This window comes from Schistosoma mansoni, chromosome 2 (genome assembly GCF_000237925.1).
Source record: "Schistosoma mansoni strain Puerto Rico chromosome 2, complete genome".
In the NCBI taxonomy this organism is placed as follows: domain Eukaryota; kingdom Metazoa; phylum Platyhelminthes; class Trematoda; order Strigeidida; family Schistosomatidae; genus Schistosoma; species Schistosoma mansoni.
The window spans coordinates 13,629,262-13,654,127 of NC_031496.1; the positions used below are offsets into that span (position 1 = coordinate 13,629,262).

Genomic DNA, 24,866 nt, shown 5'->3' on the forward strand with positions numbered 1-24,866 from the left:
ATCATCTTATTTATTTCAGCTGAATCGAAAGGGAATATGGATGGGGATAAATATCAAACAGTAAGTTAATCCTGCAATAGTAACCGTCATTAGAGCTATATATGTAAAGGATTTTTTCACAGCGTACACCTCAGTAATTATATCCTTGAGATGTTAAGTGGTGTATTTTGAAAAGTAACTGGCACTTGAACCTAGAATATTCATAATTTGTCATGTGTAAGAACTGTCACTCGGGTTCATTTACTTTCCAGTGTTGATATTCACACTGAGACTCAAACCTAGTACCATTCGCATTAAGCACCAGTGTGTTATCTATTTGTCTGCTGAATCACGGTAGCTACTAGTTTGTTCGATGCTCATGAAATTTATGATTTTTTATAAAGGCATATATTTTCTGCTTATTTATATTCAAGACCATATTTGATCGGTCTACAATTTCAGATAAACTCCTTGAGCGGATGTCTTAATACTGATACAACAGGGAACTATAAACCTCTTGTTAATAAATATCACAATGTATATCATTCTTTTAATATTTTAACACATTTCATAATTTCAATAAGGTTCGCAAGACTATTTTCCCAAATGAAACCATTTAACAGTATGAAGGAAATAATTTTTTATTCATTGAACTTCAATGAGAATTACGACTGGACAAAACTTGAAAGAATAAAGTGATAAGATTAAAAAGATATAAAAACCCAAATGTTTTGCACTTGTATTGTATCCTATAACTTATTTAAACAAATAAATATTAGTACAAATGAACACCGAAACAAATATCTACCTCCAGTAAATTCATAAAAAGTAACTAGTCACATTGAAGTGTCGATAGATTTTAATACCTTCAGTTTTGTTTGATCAAAGATAAAATATTAATCATTGAGTCGAAAACCAACTGCTCATATTTACAATCTAAGGTCACTTCTATGTATATAGTGTCATTTTAAAACTTCACGATAATTGTGGACATCCATATTCACTCTCTTTCACGCTGACTTCAAAGATGATGAACACACATTATTCTATAATTTACGTTTAAATATCTATATTTATATTCCATATAGATGGTTGGTATGACTATTCGTTCAAATGACACAACAATGCAAGATATCTATAACAAAAGTGGTTCACAGGTTGGACAACCATTACATGAAATAGTGAATAATTCTCATTCAACATTCTCAACAAAAACTGTAACACCACATCCTGTTGAAGAATTTAACTGTTCACCAATAAGTACCATGTTATTTGATACACATCATCAATCATTAGTTGGAAATAATTTTTTTCGTACTCTACCAATTTCTTCATCAACTCCAACAGTAATAATATCATCAACACCAGCTGTAGCGTTAAATACTGGAGAAGTAGCGTTAATTCATCATGATTCTATACCCATAAATAATCGAAATAATAAAACTACAACTAATATTAACAATGTATGCAATACAGAACAATTGCAATCAATTTATAAAGGACAGAACAGTGAACTTTATGGATATGTTGATCCACAACCACGAAGGAAAAATATCATATTACAAGGTAATTTATTTATATGAAAATAAATGTCTTCTTAGATTATTCTTGACTGAAGTACATTTCAATTTTTTTGAAAGATTACAAATTTTACTGCAGAGAAAACACCTTATATCCAAGTATATATGATTACAGTGTTCAAAAAAGTTTGAAATTGATGATTGACATTTTCAATTTGTACTTCTGGACTTTTTTTGATGGCTGGATTCAGTCAGTAGGATGTACTGAACCCGTATTGTGTGCTAGTTGTTGAGGGATATATACAATCTAAAGGGGATTGGTTCTCTCTGTGGAGTTTTAATCCATTTTACAACCAGAGATGCTACCACTGAGTTATTCAGACAAAAGCTGACCTCTTATAGGACTGAAATATTTACACTGATTGGTAGCCAATGTTGTTCGTCTAGTTTTACGTGAACAACAGTTTGTACACATGAATATAAAATGATAGTCCATTCATCTAAAATAAGAATATAAAAGGAAAAATATGAGTGGATAAACCTGAAAGTAAAATAAATCCTGTTGAAACATTTAAATACATCCGTCACGTTGTTCACCAAATAAAGTGTGAGAAAATTTAACTGATTTAAACTTTACACACTGGCATCCCAGTAGTTTTGAATATCTTATCACCACAGTCTCAAGACTCTGTGGATATCGCTTCTTCGAAAAATAAGTAGCTATTACAAGTTAATACACATATTTTAGTGGCCCTGTATCTGACTCCAGGTTGATTGTTTCTGATTGTTATTGAAATAAACATGTCGCCAGTCCTTGCACACAATTATCTACTTAAATCGCACTGGTGAAGAATGGAATTAAATAAGTCAAATACGAAAATGGATTTTTGAATACGTATATTTTGTGCAATCGTCGATCGGAAAGCGAAACAAAATACGACGCGCAATGGAGACGGCGTGTGAGCCAGCTCACTTTAATTAAGCGTTACTCAATATTTAGTCAGAAAAAAATAAGTTGCAGACATATGATGAGTAAGATAAGAAATGCACACACACGCTTACATAAAAACAATCAAGGTTGAAAAGTGAATAATTAACAAGGTCAAAATGTGACTCAAGAAGAATGAATAAATCGGCCTGTCCGGAAGCCAGAATACGCTACATGGGCTTGACATGGCGACCGACACTACAATTGACCGGTAAGAAAAAGAAAACCCACATGGATTAAATTAACTGTAGATACAAAAAACTCTATTTCAGATTTTAATGATGGTGAAACACAATTAATGGAAAAAAACACAATGTTAAATGAAGAACGTTAATAGGAAATAATAGTCTTAAAACTTAGCACTAAATGTTAGTGAAGTAAATTGTGTTTAAAATTAATTTTACTTCTGAGGATATAAGTGATCAATCTTTATTATATTTACTAGACGAATCAGTTAAGATGTAATACCTCAATAGGCATAAAACAAATCACACTATTCAATCTGTCAGATATATACACCCGGTTGTATAACACTGTGCAATGCTGTCGTTCGTGATCTAAAATTTTTTTGATATAACACTAAAACATTAAAGAATTGATCACAAGTTTGAACTACTTTTTTACCTGTTGATGTTACAGCAGTTATCCAAAAAAAGAGGAAATCCATAATCAGGTGCATCAATCAGATCATGACAACTGTTTTTTGAATCAACATGTTTTTGTCAATTATCAAAAAAATGTTTTGAAATGTCATAGTACTCTTTATTCAATCTGATATCATTTTTTTAATGTAAGTCACCAAAAAAAAGGTACACAATCGTATACTCGGTTATGGATATGGTGATAATATCCACGTTTATAATTAAAAAAGGATGAATTATGAATTTAAACATACAAATTAATAGCTACCAACTGAATACTCTTAACACTACGCCACTAACAATTACACAAAAAGCCCAAACACAGTCCTAGTACAATGATTGACAGTAACAACGATGAGGTTGTTTTTTTTCCAACTGTTTTTTGTTAAAATAATTGAGTTTTTTAATACATTTTTTCACTTGTAAATAGGTAATACTTACCAAACGTTACAAACGAGACAACATCATAATTTACAAAATATATCATCATTTAATAGAATCATAACTGCAGATTTTGCAAATACTAATAACAATAATAATTACATTATCAACAACAGCAATAATGATGCAATGAAAAGATCAATGCCTCAATATCATCATCAGTATAAAAATGGACAGTATACACCATTACTTGATATGAATAATCAAAGGCATATGTTGGAGCGCTTACATTTATTACAAGCATCACAACCGAACTTATGTATAGGTTTTAAAGGTGACGGAGATGATGTTGTCGAGGATGATGAAGAGGAGGGTAACAGCAATGATATTGAAGGTAATATCAATAATAATAGTCTAATCGCAGATGAATGTCATTCCTTTGGTCATATTCACAAGAAAGAACCATTTACACGCCAAGAAAGAGCTTTTAGTTTGACTAATTTGATTCCACAAAAAGCAGAAATATTATCATTCAATGAATATAATAATAATAATAGTGACAATTCTGATGAACATCGAAATAACAATACTACTAATCATACGAATGAATATCATAAATCGAAAAACTGCACGAAATATGAATCGTCTCCACTATCAATTAATAAACTGATACAGCATGGAGAAAGAGAACAACATCGCCCGCAACATGAGCAAATAGTATTGATAAATAATAAAATAAATAGATTGAAGCAAAATACTACACCAACGACACTACCATCAACAAATACATCAACATCGAATACAAACCAATGTATTACATCGAAATCCATTCAGTCAAAACATACAACAGATATTACAAAGAACCCAAACTCTATTACTACTAGTGGGAGTAATAATAATTCTTACTGTACTGTTAGTTTTGTTTGATAGTGCAAATAAGTGCATAGAGAAGAGACTAAACAATAAGGAAAAAAGGGATTGCAGAAATGAAGGAATGCAACAGGTTTATTTTTTTAGACACTACCGACCATTATCAACATTTTTGTTTGAAACGCTGATCAATAGATCCCTATCTTACATTTTATATAAATATATATATATGTCTCAGTGCATCGCCACTACTTTCATGTGTAAATAAAAGTGTGTGTATGTATGTTTGTGATTGCTTCCGTCGAGTGACGAAAAAGGGATGAGACTTTCTTTTTATTAATATTATAAACCCATCGGTGCAAGTAAATGCAAATAAGAGAATATATTTAATTATTTTACTTAGGGAATAACAACACTGAGGGTATGTACATGAGCCGAATTCATCACTCCCCGCCCCACTTTCATATACCTCGATCACCAATTCTAAGAAAAGTTTTTTTTGTTTAAACATTGAGAAACCGAAAAACAAACATAAATATTGTCTCTGGGAAAAATTTGTAAATATGTCAGGCCAAAAACAAACAGTGGGAATATTAATTGAAATAATATTTTGGGGAACATTGAATAACCTCAACATTTTATAGAATTTGCGAAAAAAAGGATAACATTCAGATGAGAGCGAAAGGGTGTGTGTGAAACAGAAGAAATAAGCTAAAATTAAATCTTTCAGTCTAGTCATTTTGTTGAGCTGATTTCTCTCTTCGTCTTCCTTTAATCAAAACAAACAAATAAATAGGGTGTACACACATACAAGAACGCTCTGTAAATGTAGTTATTCCAAATTTTCCCTCATTTGCCTCAAGTAAGAAACACTAAGCTATATATTTTATGAAAACTATACAAATCACAAAGAAATTCAAATATAACAATGTACACACATTCAACACTTACTGAGCATGAATGTGCAAGACAAACATATGTCACCATCAATATGCATAATTGTATGGAAGCATATTCTTTTCTCCTTCCATGGGAATCCGTATGTATATATTAATAATTAGCAAGAAAACATATAGGCACCAACATCCGCACACCTGATCAAAACAGTAGGACAACAGGAAAAGTCGACATTTCTCTTTTAAAAAAATAACCCTAATGATTTTATTGATGGTAATGATGATGATGACAATAATCATGAAAATTACTATCACTGTTTACGAACTATTCTTCTTATTATTATTACCATTATTAATAATACTTACCATTACTGTTGTCTTTATTATTGTTGTATCTATAACTTAGAATATGGTATAAGATATTTTCGACAAAACAAAAAAACAACACTAAAATGAAATTATACATATGTATATTTAATTTTATCATTTAAAATGATGTTTCACTCATTCTCCTTTTTATTTTATTAAATTAATGATGAATTATTCAGTTCGGTTTGTTAATTGTTTCTAATTTTCTAAATTTATTTAAAAATAAAAAAAATCAAATGGAGATATGTTGAAATAAAACAAGAGAGAGTGAGAGAGAGGGGGGAGGGGGAGGAAAACGAGTACTAAATAAATACAAACATACAATAATAATAATAAAAAAGAGAAAACATAGTGTGAGTGAGAGTAAAAGAATAAAACATCTTTGTCCATTCATTTGCAAAATAAAAGCGAAACTAAAACAGAAAAAAAATATGATCTTTACAAGAAAAAAAATTGTTTTCTGAATATTTTCTCATTTATTATTTGTAAAGCATTCAGTTATATGATGTTGGAAAGGGAATTATGGTCAGTAATACAGAAATCTATGTATATATATATATATAAAGAAAACTAAATAAATAGAACCGGATGACACGATTATGAATAAGACTTAACAAAGAATGATTGTTTCAGTAAGTTATATAATACAGAAAAAATATACGTGATATCAACATATATGACCATACGGTGTATTTTTGTTACTGAGTTCGCTTCGGAGGATATTCAATCACCAAGATAATTATCACAATTAAAATAGCCACGATTAAAACGGCTACGAATATGCAACAACATCTTCGAGATCTTTGCTACAAGTAAACAAAAGACAGATGAACAATTATATTTAAAAAAAACGGTTGTTTATCATATATAATATTATTTTACGAAAAATCAATCAACTTTATTTTTTGATTGAGATCATGAACCGATTGACGTTAGGCTACCACTGAAAACATGGAAGCACTGGACGGCCGTTTCGTCCTATTGTGCTAGGTTATGGGTAAAACAAAACAAATGCAGTAAGCACTATAAAAGAACAGTTCATGTATCTGTGATACTTAGAACATATTATGGTTGGTTTGCTTTCAATTTCATTTCAACTAAACATCAATTTACTCTTTCTGAGTTCTGAAAAATTATATAGATTTATCAATAATTTTAAGATTGATGTTTCATTACAAATAAAAGATCAAAAAGGTGTAGTAAATCGATCACTTTTTGTAGAAGATACCACAAAAGATAGATTTAAATGAATGCTACCTGACTCTTATTATAGATAGTTGCCAGTTGCGACTACTTTGATAAAAAGATTGGAGTGTAAGGCAGAAAAACATTTACTAGAAAATGCCCACGTTATTTTCGTGATATATATATATATATAACAAGTTGATATCTGATCTATCGTGTCGCGTACAACCAGATTACCCTTTTGTTGTAAAATGAGTATGTTATTCTGATACTGTTTATACATATGAGGGGAATACAAACAAGCAGAGATATGTATAAATCTACCAAATAACAGACTTTCAGTCATAGTGTATGACGACCCAGACTGCTTAAGAGTTTTTATACCCATCTATATGTTGTTCACCGACTCTCCCTAAATCAGTAACATTACGCAGTATTTCTAAGGACTATTAACAATACTTTAAACCCTATGATTCCTATCGTTTCAACTTGTCTGAAAACCAGCTATTTTACTCTATAAGAATGACCTAAACAATCATAAGACTGGTCATAGTCGTTTAGTGGTGTGTATCTTATAAGCGAAGTCTTTACTCGAGTTGAATTATTTTATTTTTGCGCTACTGCTTGTTCCTATAGTTTGTCAACCTTTTTGGATTCCTTGGATTGTCTTAAAATCACTGAATTTCTTAACGGGAAATATCATAACTACAAGTTGTCAAATCATCAGTCTAAATGTATTTATATTCACAGTACCACAGTTTTAACATACGGAAAGTACCTGTTGTTAGTATTTCCTTCAATCTGAATAAATACTGTATTTCTATATTTGTGTGTGACTTTACTTAGAATATTACTGAACGTTTTATGATTATATCTTCCGTAATATAACAAAACACAATTCAATAACCATGCACGAACTTGAGTACTTGAGAATCAATCATACCTATTGATTGGTAGTATTCTCCATGGTGAGTTTGACACTATCTATATGACTAAAACACAGATTTATAATACGCCTTTTAGAACTAATAATCCAGTTTTCAATATTTGACGAGGTTCTAAATAATAATGCCAAAATCTCTAAAAAATCTGACTATTATTTGTCTTTTCAACTTACTCGTCGATTAGCAGCTTTTGCTAGCTCTGAATGACCAGACTGTTCATTAGCTAATGCTACTTCGATGTTGTCTTCAATTGAATCAATAGCACTGCGTTGTTCATATACTAATTCAGAAAGTTGATGAAAAATTGCATTTACATTCACAATATCTTCCTAAAATGTAAGATGTTTTTAGACTGAATAGTAGAAACATAAAAATATATTAAATAAAATTTAATAGTCTGATTAAGCACATCTATATAAATTTAGCGCAATTGACAGCAATATTATCGTATCAGTCCGTGCACAGGATTCAGATTTGCCTACGGAGACTGATTAGTAACAGTGCTTAATATAAACAATGAGATTTAAACCCTTAAATACAAATAAACAACCGCTAATCAAGGTAGCTGTTACTTAGACTCAGTAGCTTAGTGTATAATGCATTGATATTTGAAGTGACAGGTACTAAGTTCGAGTCTTGGTATGAACATTAATAATAAGATACAGATACTCAGACGATGAGTTTCGAATAGGATAAAACACGCATCTTAAATTTCACTGATAGCCACTATTAAAAGATAATAGAATGTTAAGTTTTTTTCGATCAAAATCAAATAGGTACACGAAATACATTACCAATACGCCTTCAAATGAAGAAATAAACAAACAAAGTTCATTATCTTAAGAACATTTTACCAATTTATTATGATACGAAAAGTGATTCAATTATGAACTCATTTGAAAACGTTTAGGTACATGAACAGTAGAGCTATGGAAAAACTGAAAATGTAAAAATTCTAACAGATAGATGTTAATCTCCCAATCAAAAAACTGATGTACTACAAAACATTTTACTAGATAAATGGTTAAGAGTCAATTATTGTTCTACTAAGACTAGTATTGTTGAGATACGTTGATCTACACTGTTATACACGTCTATCTAATCCATATTTGATACCGTAAAAACAAGGCAAAAATTTGTTCAGTTTCAATGACAAAGGCAAAACTGATCAAAAGAAACTTAAGATATGTGTGGCTACAAATAAATCAAACAACCATCTCGGCGAGTAGTTTTTGGAGACTTATGAATGAAATGACGGATTTATTATTTAGTTTACATTCAGAAGACTGTAAACATTTTAACTGAGAAAAATAAATATTATTGTAAATCCTAACACAATATATGTAGTTAAAAGCCTAGAGCACAAATTAATGAGAGGTCGTCACTGTGCAGCTGGAATAAAGCTATAGAAAAAGGCTAATCAATGTGATGTCAATAATTTATGTTACGAAAACGGACGAGAAACAAGCAAAAAACCATATTGTGTGATATTCAAATGATAGAAAAACGGTAGTTCATAGTATTCAATCAACATAACTAACCTAATTTAATGCTCAACTTATGATAGTACTAATAATTTCAATTCTAAAGTTCAGTTATCAGATTACTAATATAGGATTCAATACATACCAAAAATAAGACATACACACTTATGATATTAATCATGAAGCCTTTATACATTTACTTACTGGTAACAGATAACTTAGGTACACGTCATAATTCGTCTGCAACTGAAGGTATCAGCAGCACAGTAAATCTTAATTTCTCTAATGAAACAGGACGCAGATGCCAACCAAAGATCAGCAGCTAATAATCGTCTCAGTCCAATGTAGGACCTGACATAACTATCCGATAGACTAAGCTGCTAGCTGAGTTTAACAGAAAGACAGTGATAATTAGCAGGAACTATTGAAAAAAATTCATGTGCTATATTTTCCTGCTTGGATTCCTTAAGAGATGATAAAACAGTCACAAAACATTTTACGTGCTGTATGGGATAAAATCTGGAACTACAACTACGCTACTGAAGCAAACGTTAGTAGTATAAGGTAAAATAAAGCAATTATTTGATAGCTTTTTCCCAATCCTACCATGGTTATAACGAATGGGAATTTATTTGGATAATTCCTACTTATGGACTTAAATGAAACTTTTTATACTTTAATATCAACCTAGTGAGTACTTTGAAATATGTTGGTAATAGTTATCAATACTGCCGAATAAATATGGCCGAGAAGGAAATTTAATTTAGTCCATTTATTCAAATCCTAGCTTGACTAAATTACATCAGTAAAATACATATAATCCACTAACGACAAAAATGTCTTGTCCTTGAAAAAACTAAAACAGAAAAACCAATTGTATGTCCGCGAAAACTTACCGGAGTGGTTTCAAAAAGGATTCATGGAACTTCTAACAATACCACATTGAAATAGATGAAGCCCTCACAGTTTTGTACCAAATCTCAAATAGTCTACTTGAGAAGCGAAATTATGGCTCCTTTAAATAGCTGGAGCTATCAAGTTCAACTCCAAAAAAGCCCAGACTTACGTATTGAAGGGAGATACATTCAGCTTCTCTGCCTAACGTAACCCACAGTCGAGTCATCACAAATATAAGCTACAAGTCATAAACCGTTACCCCACAATCTCCCTTCATATGTAACTCTGCTCTGCCCCATTCTAAATTTTCAAATTCACCCTAAATCTATGTGAATTTTTCATAATAATTGCTGTGACAACATTTATCTTACTACATAAAACATTTACACAACTTATTCTTCTTATTATCATCTCAATAAACCCGACGTATGACATTTCTCTTGTTAGGCATTTTATTCATATGATTTACCTGATTATACTGATAGTAAATCGACACCTTACAATGACTTCTCCACTCATTTCTTAAAAGACATTTCAAGTCTATAAATGACACATAATTGACATATTTAAGTCGTAACCGACGAAAAAGTTCACTATTTTAGGATAAAACGTCGTCCAGTTGTTGTATTTATGTATGTCTTATTTTGGCCATTGTAATACAATAATTATGGATTCATAACTGTACAGTCTGTTGACAAAGCTACTGAAAACTGTTCGCTCAAATATTTCGTATTTTCATTGGGTGATTTTCAAGGAAGAGACTAGATTATAAGAACAAAATAGAAACATTGGGTTTCAATGAATAAACTGAAAGTTTGATATATGATATTGAATACCAGTGAGGGACAATATACAAATATTCATTTTTTTACTTTGAATCATTAGTAACTTGATACCACTTTATGATAGAAACTAAGTCTAAGTCTCCATAAAGTATGTTAGCACTTCTCATGTCTTATAAGTTGTCAATATCGCAGAAACAATACCAGATGAATTTCTATCCAGGAGAGTTGAAAACAATCCATAAATGTGATGTTACACTAGACTGTTATTGTAATAAATTACAAACATACATTTTCATTTGATGGTATAATTCAAATGAGACACAAGAAATCTCTCAGAATTATTTTGATGTCTTTATCGAGTATAAGTCCAGGTACTCAGCTTTCAGCCACACTGTTTGTGTAAGAGCTGATGATACTATCCGACTGCTTAAACTGACGTATACAGAACAGAGTTCAAACCTGCGACATATACAGCTGAAAGCTGGATACATACGCCGTCAAACCATCGCCACACTTTGTACAGCTACTGCTCCTTTACCATAAACACACTTAACAAGCAATATGAACTTCTTTAAATAAGTTTTAAGCAACACTGTCAATTACATATAACCCAGAAAAAATGTCAACAACGGCACATGTGAACAATCTTCAATGATATCACCGAACTGAAAAAAACTTCCAAATTATGAAGTCCCATCTAACTTGCTTCTTTTTGAACCTAGAAGCACTTTTGAAGGACTTTACCTCGCGACTTATTTACCTGGTCCCGGTATATGCGTAATGCTGCGAATATTACACATTAAGTGAATATTAATCATACAACTTGGTAAATTATAGTTCGAGTAGTGTTTAAATCAATGAGACCCGTACGCGTAAACCATTGAGTCACAAAAAGTATGAGTTAGTGCACTCATGACACACATGCCATAACCAGTTTTAAATAGTCAACAATAACGAAGAGTTAGCTGAAACAAAAGAATAAAAGCGACTCAGAACAAAGGGTTCGGTAACTGAAAATCAAGCTAATGCATTGCACCAACAGTGTTTAGATCTTTACTCAATGTTTAACTGTCTCATAAATCTTTTAGTTAACTAACAAAGTAAAAAGTGATTGTGTCAGTGAACTGCTTTCAAACAAATACCGAGTTATGGTACAATAAAGAATAGTAATAAAATACAGTATTTCAAGTTTCCAGATTTCCCAAAAATTATAGCTGACCAATCAGCAGTGCTCCGGAAGGTTTCAAAGATTATAGCTGAGGATTTTAATAGCCAGTCTAGCTTTTTCTAAGCAACTAATTTGAGGCAGATTTTTCGAAAACTTAGTAAAAGAATATTTTTATATTTCATTAATAAAATTAGAAACATGCTTGTCCGATAGATGGATATAAAAATACTATATATACTCATATATCTGCACACAATTTAATACAGTCACTTTTAGGAACTTTCGTCCGAAGAATTTTTCATTTTGCAACCAAACAAAATATAGTTTAGAAACCGAAAATAAGTACACGCAATCGTATGCGTAGTCTAAAAATTACACCTACATATAAGAAATAAATATTCAATCAATCATCAAACTCCAAATCAATAATGCTAAGTACGGTGAACAATATCATGTTACCTCACATTCACACTACATAGTTGTACTTAAATATTTTCTTTTCAACACATAATAGAACAAAATGTAAGAGTTTGGAATCAATGAGACAGCAGAATCATTGACCCTTAAGTGGCTAGTTTGTTTTACCAAGACAACCAAGAAACAATGACACTGTAAGACAAAAACAAATCAAGCTAACTGGGATTCAGCAGTATCAACTTCGGGTCACTGTAATAATCCCTACTCCATAGATTGGTATTAAGAGTACATTTGTTGACCCTAGAGCTGGGGAAAGTTGAAAGATATATCAAATAGCTTAAATTAAATTCGACCACTAGCTTTCTGGCCCATCCCAACAGACTGGACGTTACTGCTAATAGAATAGCGAATATTAGCAAATAAGTATTGAAAGGACATGGTAAAATAAAAGCGATTTTTTAATTATATACAGTGCTCCAAGCGATCCGTCATCACTAAAAGCGAAGATCTAAAACTTTATTTGGATGCCTAACCCAACATATGAGTTAAATCAATAATACTTTGTGATGATATCACAATAAGAATGAGCCTTTCACATAAGAGGTGGTACTTATATCCTCCAAAAACTAAAATGTCTTTAAATATCCGTCAATGAATAAAGTACTACGTAAGCTAAATGCGAGGATTTATCAAGCTCTAATTTTAAGATTGAAAGAAAAATATGCTTGAATTAAACCTCAAATTGTACTTAGTCGGAATAAAAATAAAAGTTTTACAGAAACATCTTCGTACACAAGAAAATTCATGTAAACAAGACGGGAAACAATTAAGCGGTATTACTAAGTTTACAGATTTACATTTCTTACATAATACTAGTACTTTTTAAAAAAATACATTGACCGGAATTCATCGTCAGAACACTTGCAGGCCAGTTTGCTAAAAGTGTGAGTTTAAGAACTCACCTCTATAGAACGCATTTGATCCTCTTGATTCAACGCTAGTCCCAATTCCTGAACTTCATAGTCTTGGGAGGCACAGATTTGTGCTTGAATAAACTGGCCTGTATCAGTATCGTTTGAATCCAAATTAATCAAATCTCCAACAAGTGAGGAAGTTGGACGACTTTCGGTAAGCAGTCGCCTTTTGATTTCCTAAAACAAAGAATAGTCAGAAATCGTACAATATAACTCGGATTACAAAAAGCTTCATGGTGGTATTAAAAAGAATACATATAACTGGGCTGTTTTAATTTCGAAAACTACTAGAATTACTGTTTTAAAGAATGTGACCGCTTCTAACCGCAACTCCACGGGTCATTTCACCTTATGTATATCCCCTTTTACTGACCCTCAGAGAGTCGTACATCTACGATTTATCTAAATGAGCACTATCACACTGCCAGTCACGATGAAAAAAAATCCACAAAGAAAAGAACATTACATTTGTGAAGGTCGTGATTGGAAGCGGTTGTTATTTTTCTTCGTTAGATACAAACAACAAAACCAAAACAGTCCATCGTCCATTTCATCTTCCGGTATTAGTGAATACGAGAATGTTCAAAGAACATGAAGTATTTACACAATCTATAACTTCTGTCCAATTACACCAGAATCAGATGGTAGTGACATTACCACAATTTTCAACTGGTTTCATGAAATATTCAAGTGACAGAACTATACTGCACTTCATTAACGTAACAGAAACCTTGGAAGATAATAATCTAAGATTAAAACTATAAGCACATAATTTTCCCTAATTCGAGTTTGTCGTGATAGCTTCAATTTCACTGACTAAAGGGTTTTAATGATTATCGTTTTTTACATTCTTGGTCAGAATTTATCAGCTGTTATTTCATTCACATTTATTGATTAACAACCATCCTTTTTATATTTTGACTGCACAACTTTCAATTAAAATTATTATGCCCATTTTAAGAAACAGATATTTGCCTAACCTTGAAAACTTCATTTGCCAGCTATACAAACAAGATCGTGTAGCAAATTTTGTGATCATAATTTCATACATAAGAATGCATTGTTTCCCCTATGATATGATTACATTTATATACAATGATCCAGCCCGATAAAGTATTTCCTGGTTAAACCACTTATTTCATGATTTAGATATCCCCATTAGGTTGCAGAAAATTTTCTACTGTTAAGCACACACAATAAGGTTTATTAATTACTGTATTTATGACACTTGGACACAATGATATACACCAGAATTATAAACATTTCGTCATTTATTATTTTATTCTTTCTACATCCAACTGTAATGATGAATGTATTGCTAAAATGGTGAAGTTCTGTGGTTATAAGTGCTAATTGTGGCACACAATACTCAAGTACGTTTTACAGTCATAACAACGTGACGTTAGACAGTCTTGCAGTGTTTCTTTAATCAGATCAGCTGATATTACATTTTGAGACTTGTCAGTTATTCTGATAATGTGTACTAGCCAAACCCTACACTCATCCCGAAAACATATAAAGCGAATGCATTACAAAATGAGAATTATGAACGATTAGAACTACCGCAAGCAGTTTGCTGTCTTATACCCCAATAATTACTCTCAGTGATTCTTGCCACGTTCAGCACCTACTATGTACCTTAATCATTAACCAAACACTTCCGAAACCGAATTACGTACCTGGTAGCTTGATGGAAATCTCAACTCACTTGGCCTGAATCACTTTTTAGATGATGCTTTCCAATAAATAGATACTACCTTATACACTAAACTGTGAATCGTGTAAAATTAGAAACCAAATTATTGACGATTTCGTCTTATCTCAAAGTCTGAAGGTACTCCAGCATCACTTTACAGAAAAACGAAAAACAAACCGTTATTTCCCTTCGGTTTGATCAGAATAGTTTACTAATTGTTTCTATGCATTAGAATTGCCTTTTGTGTACTGAGTCAACTAGAGGACTCCCATTATAGTTAATTTAACTCAGGAAAGCTGAATTTGAGTAAATCAACTAAATTAGTACGTAGGGGACAAAGGTGACTACTAGTGATAACGACGAAAATTTTTGATGAATCCCAATCAGTTATCACTTTGAGTTAAAATTCTCTAAAAGCACTTATACTACCCCGTAACTTAGAAAAACTACTGTCAGTGGTAAAATATACTGTTTCAGCGTTATTTTTTTAAATCAGACGCATAAAACCCTATATCTTACGGAGAGAGACACTAGATTCAAGTAAAACCAAAGATCAGTGGTAGGCAATAGTGTACCAACGTTCTAGGAACTGAATAAAACTAGAGGAGAGGTCAATAAACTAAGTTTGAGCTAGATATCCAGATCGTCCATCATGTTTTCTATATAAGGACCCCAATTAATTACTGAATGAGTGCAAATGGGAGCTTTCTGGGCTATTCAGCAGAACTGATTTATCCGAACTCATAAAAATAACCTTTGTCCGTACTTTAAAACCAGTAGTCACTGAATAGAAACAACCGTTTGTATGCTGTTACTAATTGTAATGTCCTAGCCACTAGGTTAAATAACCTAAACATTTACTTATGTCCATTGTTTATAGACTTCTGTAAAAAGACCGTGAGCTCCTGAGATATCAGTGTGACAGGTTGACTACAACAATTTAAATCTTAATAAACCTTTGAGGAGTGATAATGTCTTCTAAAAACAGAGATGAAACACACTGCATTGGACATATATCTACGTTCCTAGGGCAATCACAAATGAAGGATCTTTGATTTAGATAGTCATCTAACGAAGGTCAGGACGTTGAATGAATATTTGTTACTTTAAAGGCCTCAACAACTGAACGGTATCCCTAATCTCGCAGCAAGTATAGACCTGAACATAGTTTAGATTTACTGTACTGGTATTAAAACAATGGCAACAAAACTTAAACAGAATTATGGATCGTTAATTATCTGAATAAATTACTATTCATAAAAGCTGCTACCAGACTTTTTAGCAAATAAATGTCATTATTCCTAAAGAGCTTTACCTGTATTTACTAACTAGCATAACGCTGAATGACAAAAAAACCACAAAAAATCACCCCTCGAAACTGGTTTAAACTATAAATAAAGCATTCAGGAAAAGACTTACAGCTTGAGTTCTTTGGAGCCGGTGAAGTACACGCTGAAAGTCAACTTTGAGCTTCTCAACATGAATTTTGGTTATCTAGAACTGCTCTAAACTACAGAAAACACCATACCTGATCCGATAAAGGCTGCTTCGAAAGACTAATGAACACGTTTTTAGTGTCGTCAACCAGGTCGAGAGCATCTTTCTCTCTTTTATTTCTACAACAGACATTTGAAGGACAAAAACACCTACAGAAGGTCGGATTGAGCCTTCGAATTTCCTCTAATGCTTATGCTTTTGTTCAGCGTTTCCAACTCATTTGCTACTCGAATATTTAGGCGTTCGAAAAATAACGTACCCAGTAAACGTATTTTAAGTATTTTCGAGGAGATATCTTCAAAAACCTGGATGACAGCAGTAGTCTCTGTGATAATAAAACCTTCCCAAGCACAAACATACGTGAAGAAGATCCTGTATTACTACTGAATTCACTATACATCGTCAATCATTGCGATTCCATGAACGGCAGTAACTTAAGTCAGTAAATTGTTAACCGATGAAATCGGGGACCGGCCTTGAAAGACTGAACTAACCGCGACAAGTTAGGCAATCCTCACCATCCAACTAATGCAACAACTCATGAAGAATCTTTCGTAATAACAATTTGAGATAGAAAACAGTTAGTCTAGAGAGAACCGTCGAAACAATGATAAACAGGAAAATTCGTGGTGCACATGTCAAAATCAGGTTGACATTCAGTGTATGGAGTTCTAATTAGGTTTGAGTATTAGAATTTTAGCTATGAACTGTCACCACCTACAATGCAAGAGTCCTTAAAGTATATCGATATCCTAATTCCCAGCACATTAAGTCATTCATCCTCTATTTTTTTCAAAATGCCGATAAATATTGACACCTGAAGGCCGTTCGAGGAAATACATTGGGCTAAATATGAACAGAAGTACTTCCATCTAACAATTTCCTGCTAGAAGTGATAAAAAACCTTCGAGTAGAAGTGAATCACGACCATCTTGGAGTTTCAGAATTTGATTACTGCAATGTCCATCTAATTAGAAGTTGTATTTTAATAACCTACTTAAACTTAAATAATGTTTGCAAAGGAAAGAACACATTGAAAATCCCTCCAAAGGATTTTGTTAGATAGTATTTTTATTTATTCCTTCTTGTCCTGTATATTGAGGTCTCTTGTTAACCACACTTTATGTTCTTCAGTCTTCCTTGTCGAGGCTTTTGTTATTTGATCCTGGCTAAAGATGTATCTTTTATTACCTAATTTACTGTCGCATGTTGCCGGAATGTGGATAGTAAGGTCGTGTCTGACCAAACTCAAGATCATGGTATGGTTCATAATATGAATTTTGCCCCTAGACTGTTTGGTTGGAAAGGTTTCTGAAATCCTTGTTGAAAAATGTTTGATCCCATCTAACTGGGAATATTTTATTGATTCTCGGGTAACGAACTCTTGTTTGTTAACTAGTCCATTTTTGTTTAGCACGTTAGTTTGTGTTTGAGAAGTGCTTGACTATATAGCGCGGTCTGTCCCGTTTGAAGTATTTTGTTCGTTCGATATAATCTGTTCTCCTTCCTAAATTAGAACCACTTAAGTTAAACTTGTCAGTTACGACACTTTTGTGGGAAAGTACATAAACCAAAAAAATTGTTTCCCGTCTTACCCCATTTAGTGAAACAAATAACCAGGTATATTTACAGTAATGTAAGGCGAAATAGCCAAACTCATAGAAGTATTCATCTGGTTCCGGCTCATAGTTCTTACTGAAACTTGTTCCTCATCTGATGTCACTGACTACCGGATAAGCGTGGAAGGGAATCTTACTACTCGAACGTAAAGTGTAACATAGAATGAAAGTTCAAGTGCCGTAGTGGTATTGGTTCCCAAGCACACGATTCTAGACGACACTGCGTAAAAAGCATTCTCCACAATTAAGGAACTTATCATGAAGGCAACCATGCTGGCACATCAGGACACTCAGAGGCCCATTAGTATCGCCGTAGACGCATCCGACTCAGCAATCGGAGGAGTTTTATAACAATGAGTTGACCACTCCTGGAAACCTTTGGCATTTTTCTCGAATCGGTTGCTAGACGCTGAATCGAGGTACAGAACTTTCGGTAGGGAACTCCTAGCTATGTATTGTGCTGTACGGAATTCTCAACACTCCATTGAATGCCTAGAGTTCACTCTTTTTGCTGATCACAAACCTCTTACCTTTTGTTTAAGCTTATCTTCAAACAAGTACTCACCCCAAGGGTCTCGACAACTGGACTACATTTCGCAGTTTACTTCAGATATATAACACATTTCCGGAGCAAACAATGTAGTTGCAGATGCCCTGTCTCGTATAACTTCCTTGAACAGTTTCCAAGGAATCGAACTTCTTAAACTAGCCCAGCTTTAAAAAGAAGACATTGATCCTCACCATGAGTTATCCTTGACAACATTTAAACTGAGCATTAAACAGATGGGAACAGGTAAGGAAACCTTAACATGTGACACGTTCACAGGTAGGGATCGCACAATCGTGCCGAAACATTATCGACGCAACGTCTTCAATACGTTGCACAAACTTTCTCATCCATGTGTTCGTGCATCCATCAAGCTTATAGCAGAACGGTTTTGCTGCCTTGGTATGAACATAGGCGTAAGGGTGTGCGCACGCTCCTATGTAAGCTGCCAGAAATCTAAGGTCGTTAGACACAACATATGTCCCTTAGGCTCTTTCAAAACTCCTGATGCTTGCTTCGGCCATGTTCATCTGGATTTGGTAGGACTTTAACTAAATTCGAATGGATACTCTTATATTTTAACCTGTGTAGACCGTTTCACTCGATGGCCAGAAGCAGTACCTATCGAGGACATCACTGCTCAAACAGTGGCCTGGGCCTTCGTCGAACGATGGGTAGCAAATTTCGGCTGCCCTTCAACCATCACTGCAGATCATGGACGCCAGTTCGAATCTGAACGTTTCTGTTGTCTGGCCACACTGCTAGGAATCACTCGCTTCCGAACAACCGCCTACCACTCACAAGCAAACGGGTTGGTAGAACATTCTCATTGACAGATAAAACCCTTACCATCAGCTATAAAGGTTTCGCAGTGGATCGACGCTCTTACACTCGCCCTACTAGGTATTCGCGATGCAGTGGAAGCTGACATTGGGTACACTGCATCTCAACTCGTTTATGGGATGACACTCCGACTTCCAAGAGAATTCGTGGATCCTTCATCTTCAATGAACATGGATCTGAACTTCGACACGAGCTGGCTTACAAACGCGTTCATAATGATGATGCGTTTACTTAAACCCGTTTCCATTCGAACGCAATCAACAGGTGTTTTCGTTCAACCTGACTTACGATGTAGTATACATGTCTTCGTTCGTCGAGACTCACATCGACGACTACTCGAATCAGCATGCGAAGGACCCTTCAAAGTTCTTCGGCGTGAACTTAGGTGCTATATAGTCGATAGGAACAGCACTAACGATAGCATCAGCATCGACCGAATCGAAGCAGTGTATTTAGAAGGATATCCTATCCACGTCGATTTTCCTCCGGTACAATCGAAAGACAAGGCTTTTACACTTATAATACTTCCTCCGACTGCCAACACGCATGTTGATACTTCGGCAGTATCTGAAAATGAACTTAGAACGACACGTTCTAAAATAAGAGTAAGATTTACACAACATTTAAACGACTGCCGTACGTAAGACATCAGTTAATTTTTTGCTTCATCTCGGTTTTCGTTCGTATTGTATACAATAAAAAGTATAATATGCTCATATTTATACATTTATTCCAAATAATTTTTGGGCTAATATGTATATATTCAATTTTTTCTTTAAAAGAATCCGAAAAAACCGTTTTTTAAAAATAGTCTTTACGCTGTCGCAGGTGTATGAGTTTACTTACTTTTTTTCGCTCTCTTTGTGTCTTCACACGCGTAGGAGTGGATTTCGACATGCACCCACATATTCTTTTTCCCTTTCCAGGACGGCTAGAAAAGACGATAAAAAGGAGGATGAAATTTATGATGGAACGAAATTTTTATTTTACTTTGTTTCCTTACTACCATTCTGTACTTCATGGCCCCTTATAGTAAGGAAAGACGACCGGACGCTGGTAAACATAGCAAGCTATCAGGGGAGTGTTTACCAACGACAAACTAGTTGGGTTTAAACTTCTGGGTGACTACGTCATAGGATCATCACTACCTCACTAGGGAGTGTTTCAAATCAAATGCATAAACTGCTTATACGTGAACGCCGCGAGTTTATCAAATAAAATGGATGAGCTACGTGAATTTACCAACGTTAACAACGCTCATCTGATAGGAATGTATGGAACTTGGATATCTTCTCAATTTACGGACGAAAAGCTAGCAATAACTGGGATATCTTTGTTTTGCGACGACAGAAAAACAGGAATGTGGGTGGAGTAGCCATATACATACGATCATGCCTGGAGGTACACCAACTTCACAACCAATAGGTTCTCAATCTTGACGAATCAGTATGGTGCCCAGTAAGATTATCTACCACCTCGAGGTGTCTAGTTGGAGTCATCTACAAGAGGCCCACCGCTAACATCGAGTACGATAACTGTATTCTGGAAGGGTTAACCCGCTCTACGCGTCTTGGTTTCTCGCATATCCTGATTCTAGGGGACTTCAATCTTCCTGGAGTCAACCTATATTGGAGGTGACAACTCTACTGAAGCTCGGTTCTTCAACATCATTTAGGATCTGGGATGTGATGTCGGCAACTCTTTGAAGAAACAGTCAGACGCCGTCGCGCTTAGCCTGTGTATTTACAAATGAAGAATTCCTAGTCGATGACCTCTCAATTCTGGTTTCCCTGGGGCAAAGCGATCACGCCATTATATCCATCAGTTTTGTCAGCAAAACTGAGCTAAGATATGCCGCCAATAACAGGCGCTGGAATTTCAGACGGTTGAATGTGTCGGCTTTTCATGACAATCTAAAGCAGATAGATTGGGAATTTCACCATCAACCTGATGTGGATGCCCATTGGGATTTCTTACTGCACACGCTCTTATGTGCTACTAGGTATTCAGTTCCTTAAACGGTCCTGAAAAGCTACAAGCAACCCACAGTCACTCTTCGTTTGCTTAGCCCCAAAAGGCACTGTTGGGCTGAATACAAACGAACTGATAACAACGGCGCATACAGGCGATACAAGTATATAAAGAACATATGCATAAAGGCAATAAGAGAAGACAGGCTTCAGTACCAGATGAAGCTTATAGATAAATTTGTCTCCAATCCGAAAGGCTTATTCAATTATGCAGCTTCTCTTTGGCAAGCCGAAATTGGAGTTTTCCAACTGCTGGGTCCTAATGGTCCGACGGATAACGATGGGGGTGCCGCCAACCTTTTGGTTAAACAATACTCTCAGACATTTCAACCGACCCACATCAGCTACATTGATGAAAGCTTCATCTGAAACTGCACAGAACTTTCTGAAGTGAACCTGAGCGCTGACCTGGTGTTCCCTAAACTGCTGCACATAAGAAAAGACACCTCCTGTTACGGATTAGGTTCATTCTGCTACACTGAGGGAAGCAGCTTCAATCATAGCAACACTGCTTAGCGTGATGTTCTTACACTCTCTAAGTCGAGGCAAACTACCGGAAATTCGGAAGCTGACTAACATCACACCAATTTTCAAGGGAGGTCGACGCAATGAACCCTCAAGTTACCGACGGGTGGCCCTTCTCTCTATACCTTCTAAAATTATGGAGTTCCCTATATGCGACGGTATACAAGATAATTCATTACACAAACTTCTTTTCATTCCAACAGCACAGTTTCAGAAAAGGTCACTATTGTATAACCAACCTGCTGACTGCAGTGGATAGATGGGCACCCATTCTCGATCTCAAGGGGAACGTTGACATCATTTACGTTGATTTCTCAAAGGCTTTTGCTAGGGTCAACCATGTATGTCTTATCAATAAGCTTAAACAATTGGGTATCGAACAACCTCTAATTGACTGGCTCACTTCATGTATAAAAAACCGACATTTTAAAGTCAGGGTCAACTTCATTCTCTCTCGAGCTATGGAATGTCCTAGTGGGGTCCCCCAGGGCCCAATACTAGGACCTCTTCTTTTCTTGATTTATATAAACGGTCTTTCACAACAAGTATCATCTGGATTCACTTGGTGTTGTTTGCTTGTATCTTCCCATTGCTATTTAGGACTGCAATTGATAAGTCTCTTGTTAGCATATGTGCATCCTGTGCAGACTGCCTCGATATTACCGGGATTCCACTGCCAGCCACTATCCATCTTTGCTCATAAAGCTTGTGACTTCAGGCAATATCGAGGCAGCCCGCATGGGATGCACATATGCCAACAAGAGACTGGTCAATGCAGTCCTAAATAGCAATGGGAAGACACAAGTAAACAACACTAAGTGAATTTAAACTTCACCCCATTGCACAGATAGGTGGCTATCAGAACTCAGTAACTGAGTGGATAACGCGATGTTTTTTGAAGCCGACGGTACTGGGTTCGAGTTCCAGAGTGACTTGACTTCAAGGTTGGGCAGACGACATCGGACTTATCTTTAACATTCCAAAGTGTAAAGTAGTCAATCTGCGACATGTTGCAGACTACAGCTACAACTTAGGAAACTCCTCTCTAGAAGTATCCCAAGTCGAAAAAGATTTAGGAGTGTTGGTACCCCACGACTTGAAGTCCTACGCTAACTGTGACCAAAACGCCTTTCCAGCAAACCTTACACTGGTAACATTGAAGCTCATTTTTGGCCAGTTTGACGGAAGAACTTTCCACTTAATCTTCAACAGTTTTATTCGTCCTCATTTAGAGTACGGAAATATAGTATTTCCTCCCTCCCTCCCTCCAAAAGGATAAGGTAACTCTGGAGTGTATTCAACGACAAGCCACGAAATCAGTTCGGAGACTCAAATTCAAACCTTGTGAAGAGCGCGTCTATTCACTTAACCTCTACCTGTTAGAGTATAAGCGTCTTAGTGGTGACCTTCTTACGGCTTACAGTATCCTTAACACTTCTGGCCATCCTCTTAAACATCTACTTAAGCCTAGTCACAATACAAACCTAATGGGTAACACCCAGAAACTGGGGACTCAACGTAGCGGAACGGACTGTAGACACAACTTCCACCCCTTAAGAGTTGTCAAATGGTGGAATTCGCTGTCAACTGAGCTAGTCCAAGCGACTTCCCAGGAGCCCTTTAAAACGAAATGACCTATTCTTAAGGACTGAGGATAACATCTTATTGTTATTTACCAATTTCTTTCTCCCCTGTTATCGTTAATATATCTAGGTTCTTGTCTGGAGGTATAAGTGATTCACTACTACTGGACACGGAAGCCCGTTAAGCGAAAGCTTCTTCTATTCCGTCCACAACCATTTGAACCATTTATAAATAATTCCTAGAAGCTACCACTCACTTATTCTTCGTTCAGACATGAAACAGTAAAAACAGAAGTCAGGAATGAAGAGGTTCAAAGAAATATTTGTAAGATGTTTGGTACGTCAGAAAGTATGTGGTACAAGCTGGCTAGTTGAGAGGGATGCTTAGCACGGCGTACACAGTTTGGTGTCATGTATATTCTTGACCACGCGCTTTCAGATAGATTGTGTTAAATAAAACTAATGATATCAGGATCAATGTCGAAGACCCGCAGAACTATTTGTTTTGGGAATTTATATGCCTCTACATACTGGACAGGATCCACATGCAGCGGAAGCTTTGCTCTCAAGGTCGGGGTGTGTAACAAGTCAGTTGTTAGCGTTTGCTATTTGTGTCCACCTTTAATAATGTGGAAACATGTTTGTAATTTTTTGATAGGCTTGTTAATCTCATCATTTGGTACCAGCATCTGGTTTTCAAAGACATCAATGTATTCTGTAGCTCTCATCACTTGTCCGAATTCCACAGTCGCCGAGACTATTGCAGATACTTTAGTTAGTAGAAAACTGGCTGCTTGTGTCAATATTATACCCTCAATTAAGTCTGTTTACGTTTGGGAAGGGAAGGTGGAAAGGTCAGATGAGCTTCTTTTAATGGCGAAAACTCAGTCAAAGTTGGTTCCTTCTCTAACGGAGGTTGTCAAAGAAATTCACCCTTACGAATGCCCGGAAATCATTAGCTTAAACATTGAGGGGGGTTACCCACCATACCTTAAATGGATTATGGATTCCACATCTTGACTGTTAAT

General features: G+C 34.9%; 3 protein-coding genes across 3 annotated transcripts; 2 read left to right on the plus strand and 1 right to left on the minus strand.

The window, feature by feature from the left end:
- Positions 1–36: 36 nt before the first annotated feature.
- Smp_148310 (hypothetical protein) lies at positions 37–2,821 on the plus strand (the record flags this gene model as incomplete). The annotated part of the gene is made up of 3 exons (XM_018795758.1): positions 37–60; positions 1,068–1,545; positions 2,760–2,821. The coding sequence occupies 3 exons, from the start codon at positions 37–39 to the stop codon at positions 2,819–2,821; spliced, it is 564 nt and encodes a 187-aa protein (XP_018650038.1).
- A 5,013-nt stretch (positions 2,822–7,834) lies between these two features.
- Smp_148320 (hypothetical protein) lies at positions 7,835–15,145 on the minus strand (the record flags this gene model as incomplete). The annotated part of the gene is made up of 4 exons (XM_018795759.1): positions 7,835–7,909; positions 7,947–8,102; positions 13,487–13,675; positions 15,137–15,145. 4 exons carry the CDS (start codon positions 15,143–15,145, stop codon positions 7,835–7,837), a joined length of 429 nt encoding a protein of 142 aa, XP_018650039.1.
- A 9,320-nt stretch (positions 15,146–24,465) lies between these two features.
- On the plus strand, positions 24,466–24,858 carry Smp_048870 (divalent cation tolerance cuta-related; the record flags this gene model as incomplete). The annotated part of the gene is made up of 1 exon (XM_018795760.1): positions 24,466–24,858. One exon carries the CDS (start codon positions 24,466–24,468, stop codon positions 24,856–24,858), a length of 393 nt encoding a protein of 130 aa, XP_018650040.1.
- Positions 24,859–24,866: the final 8 nt, after the last annotated feature.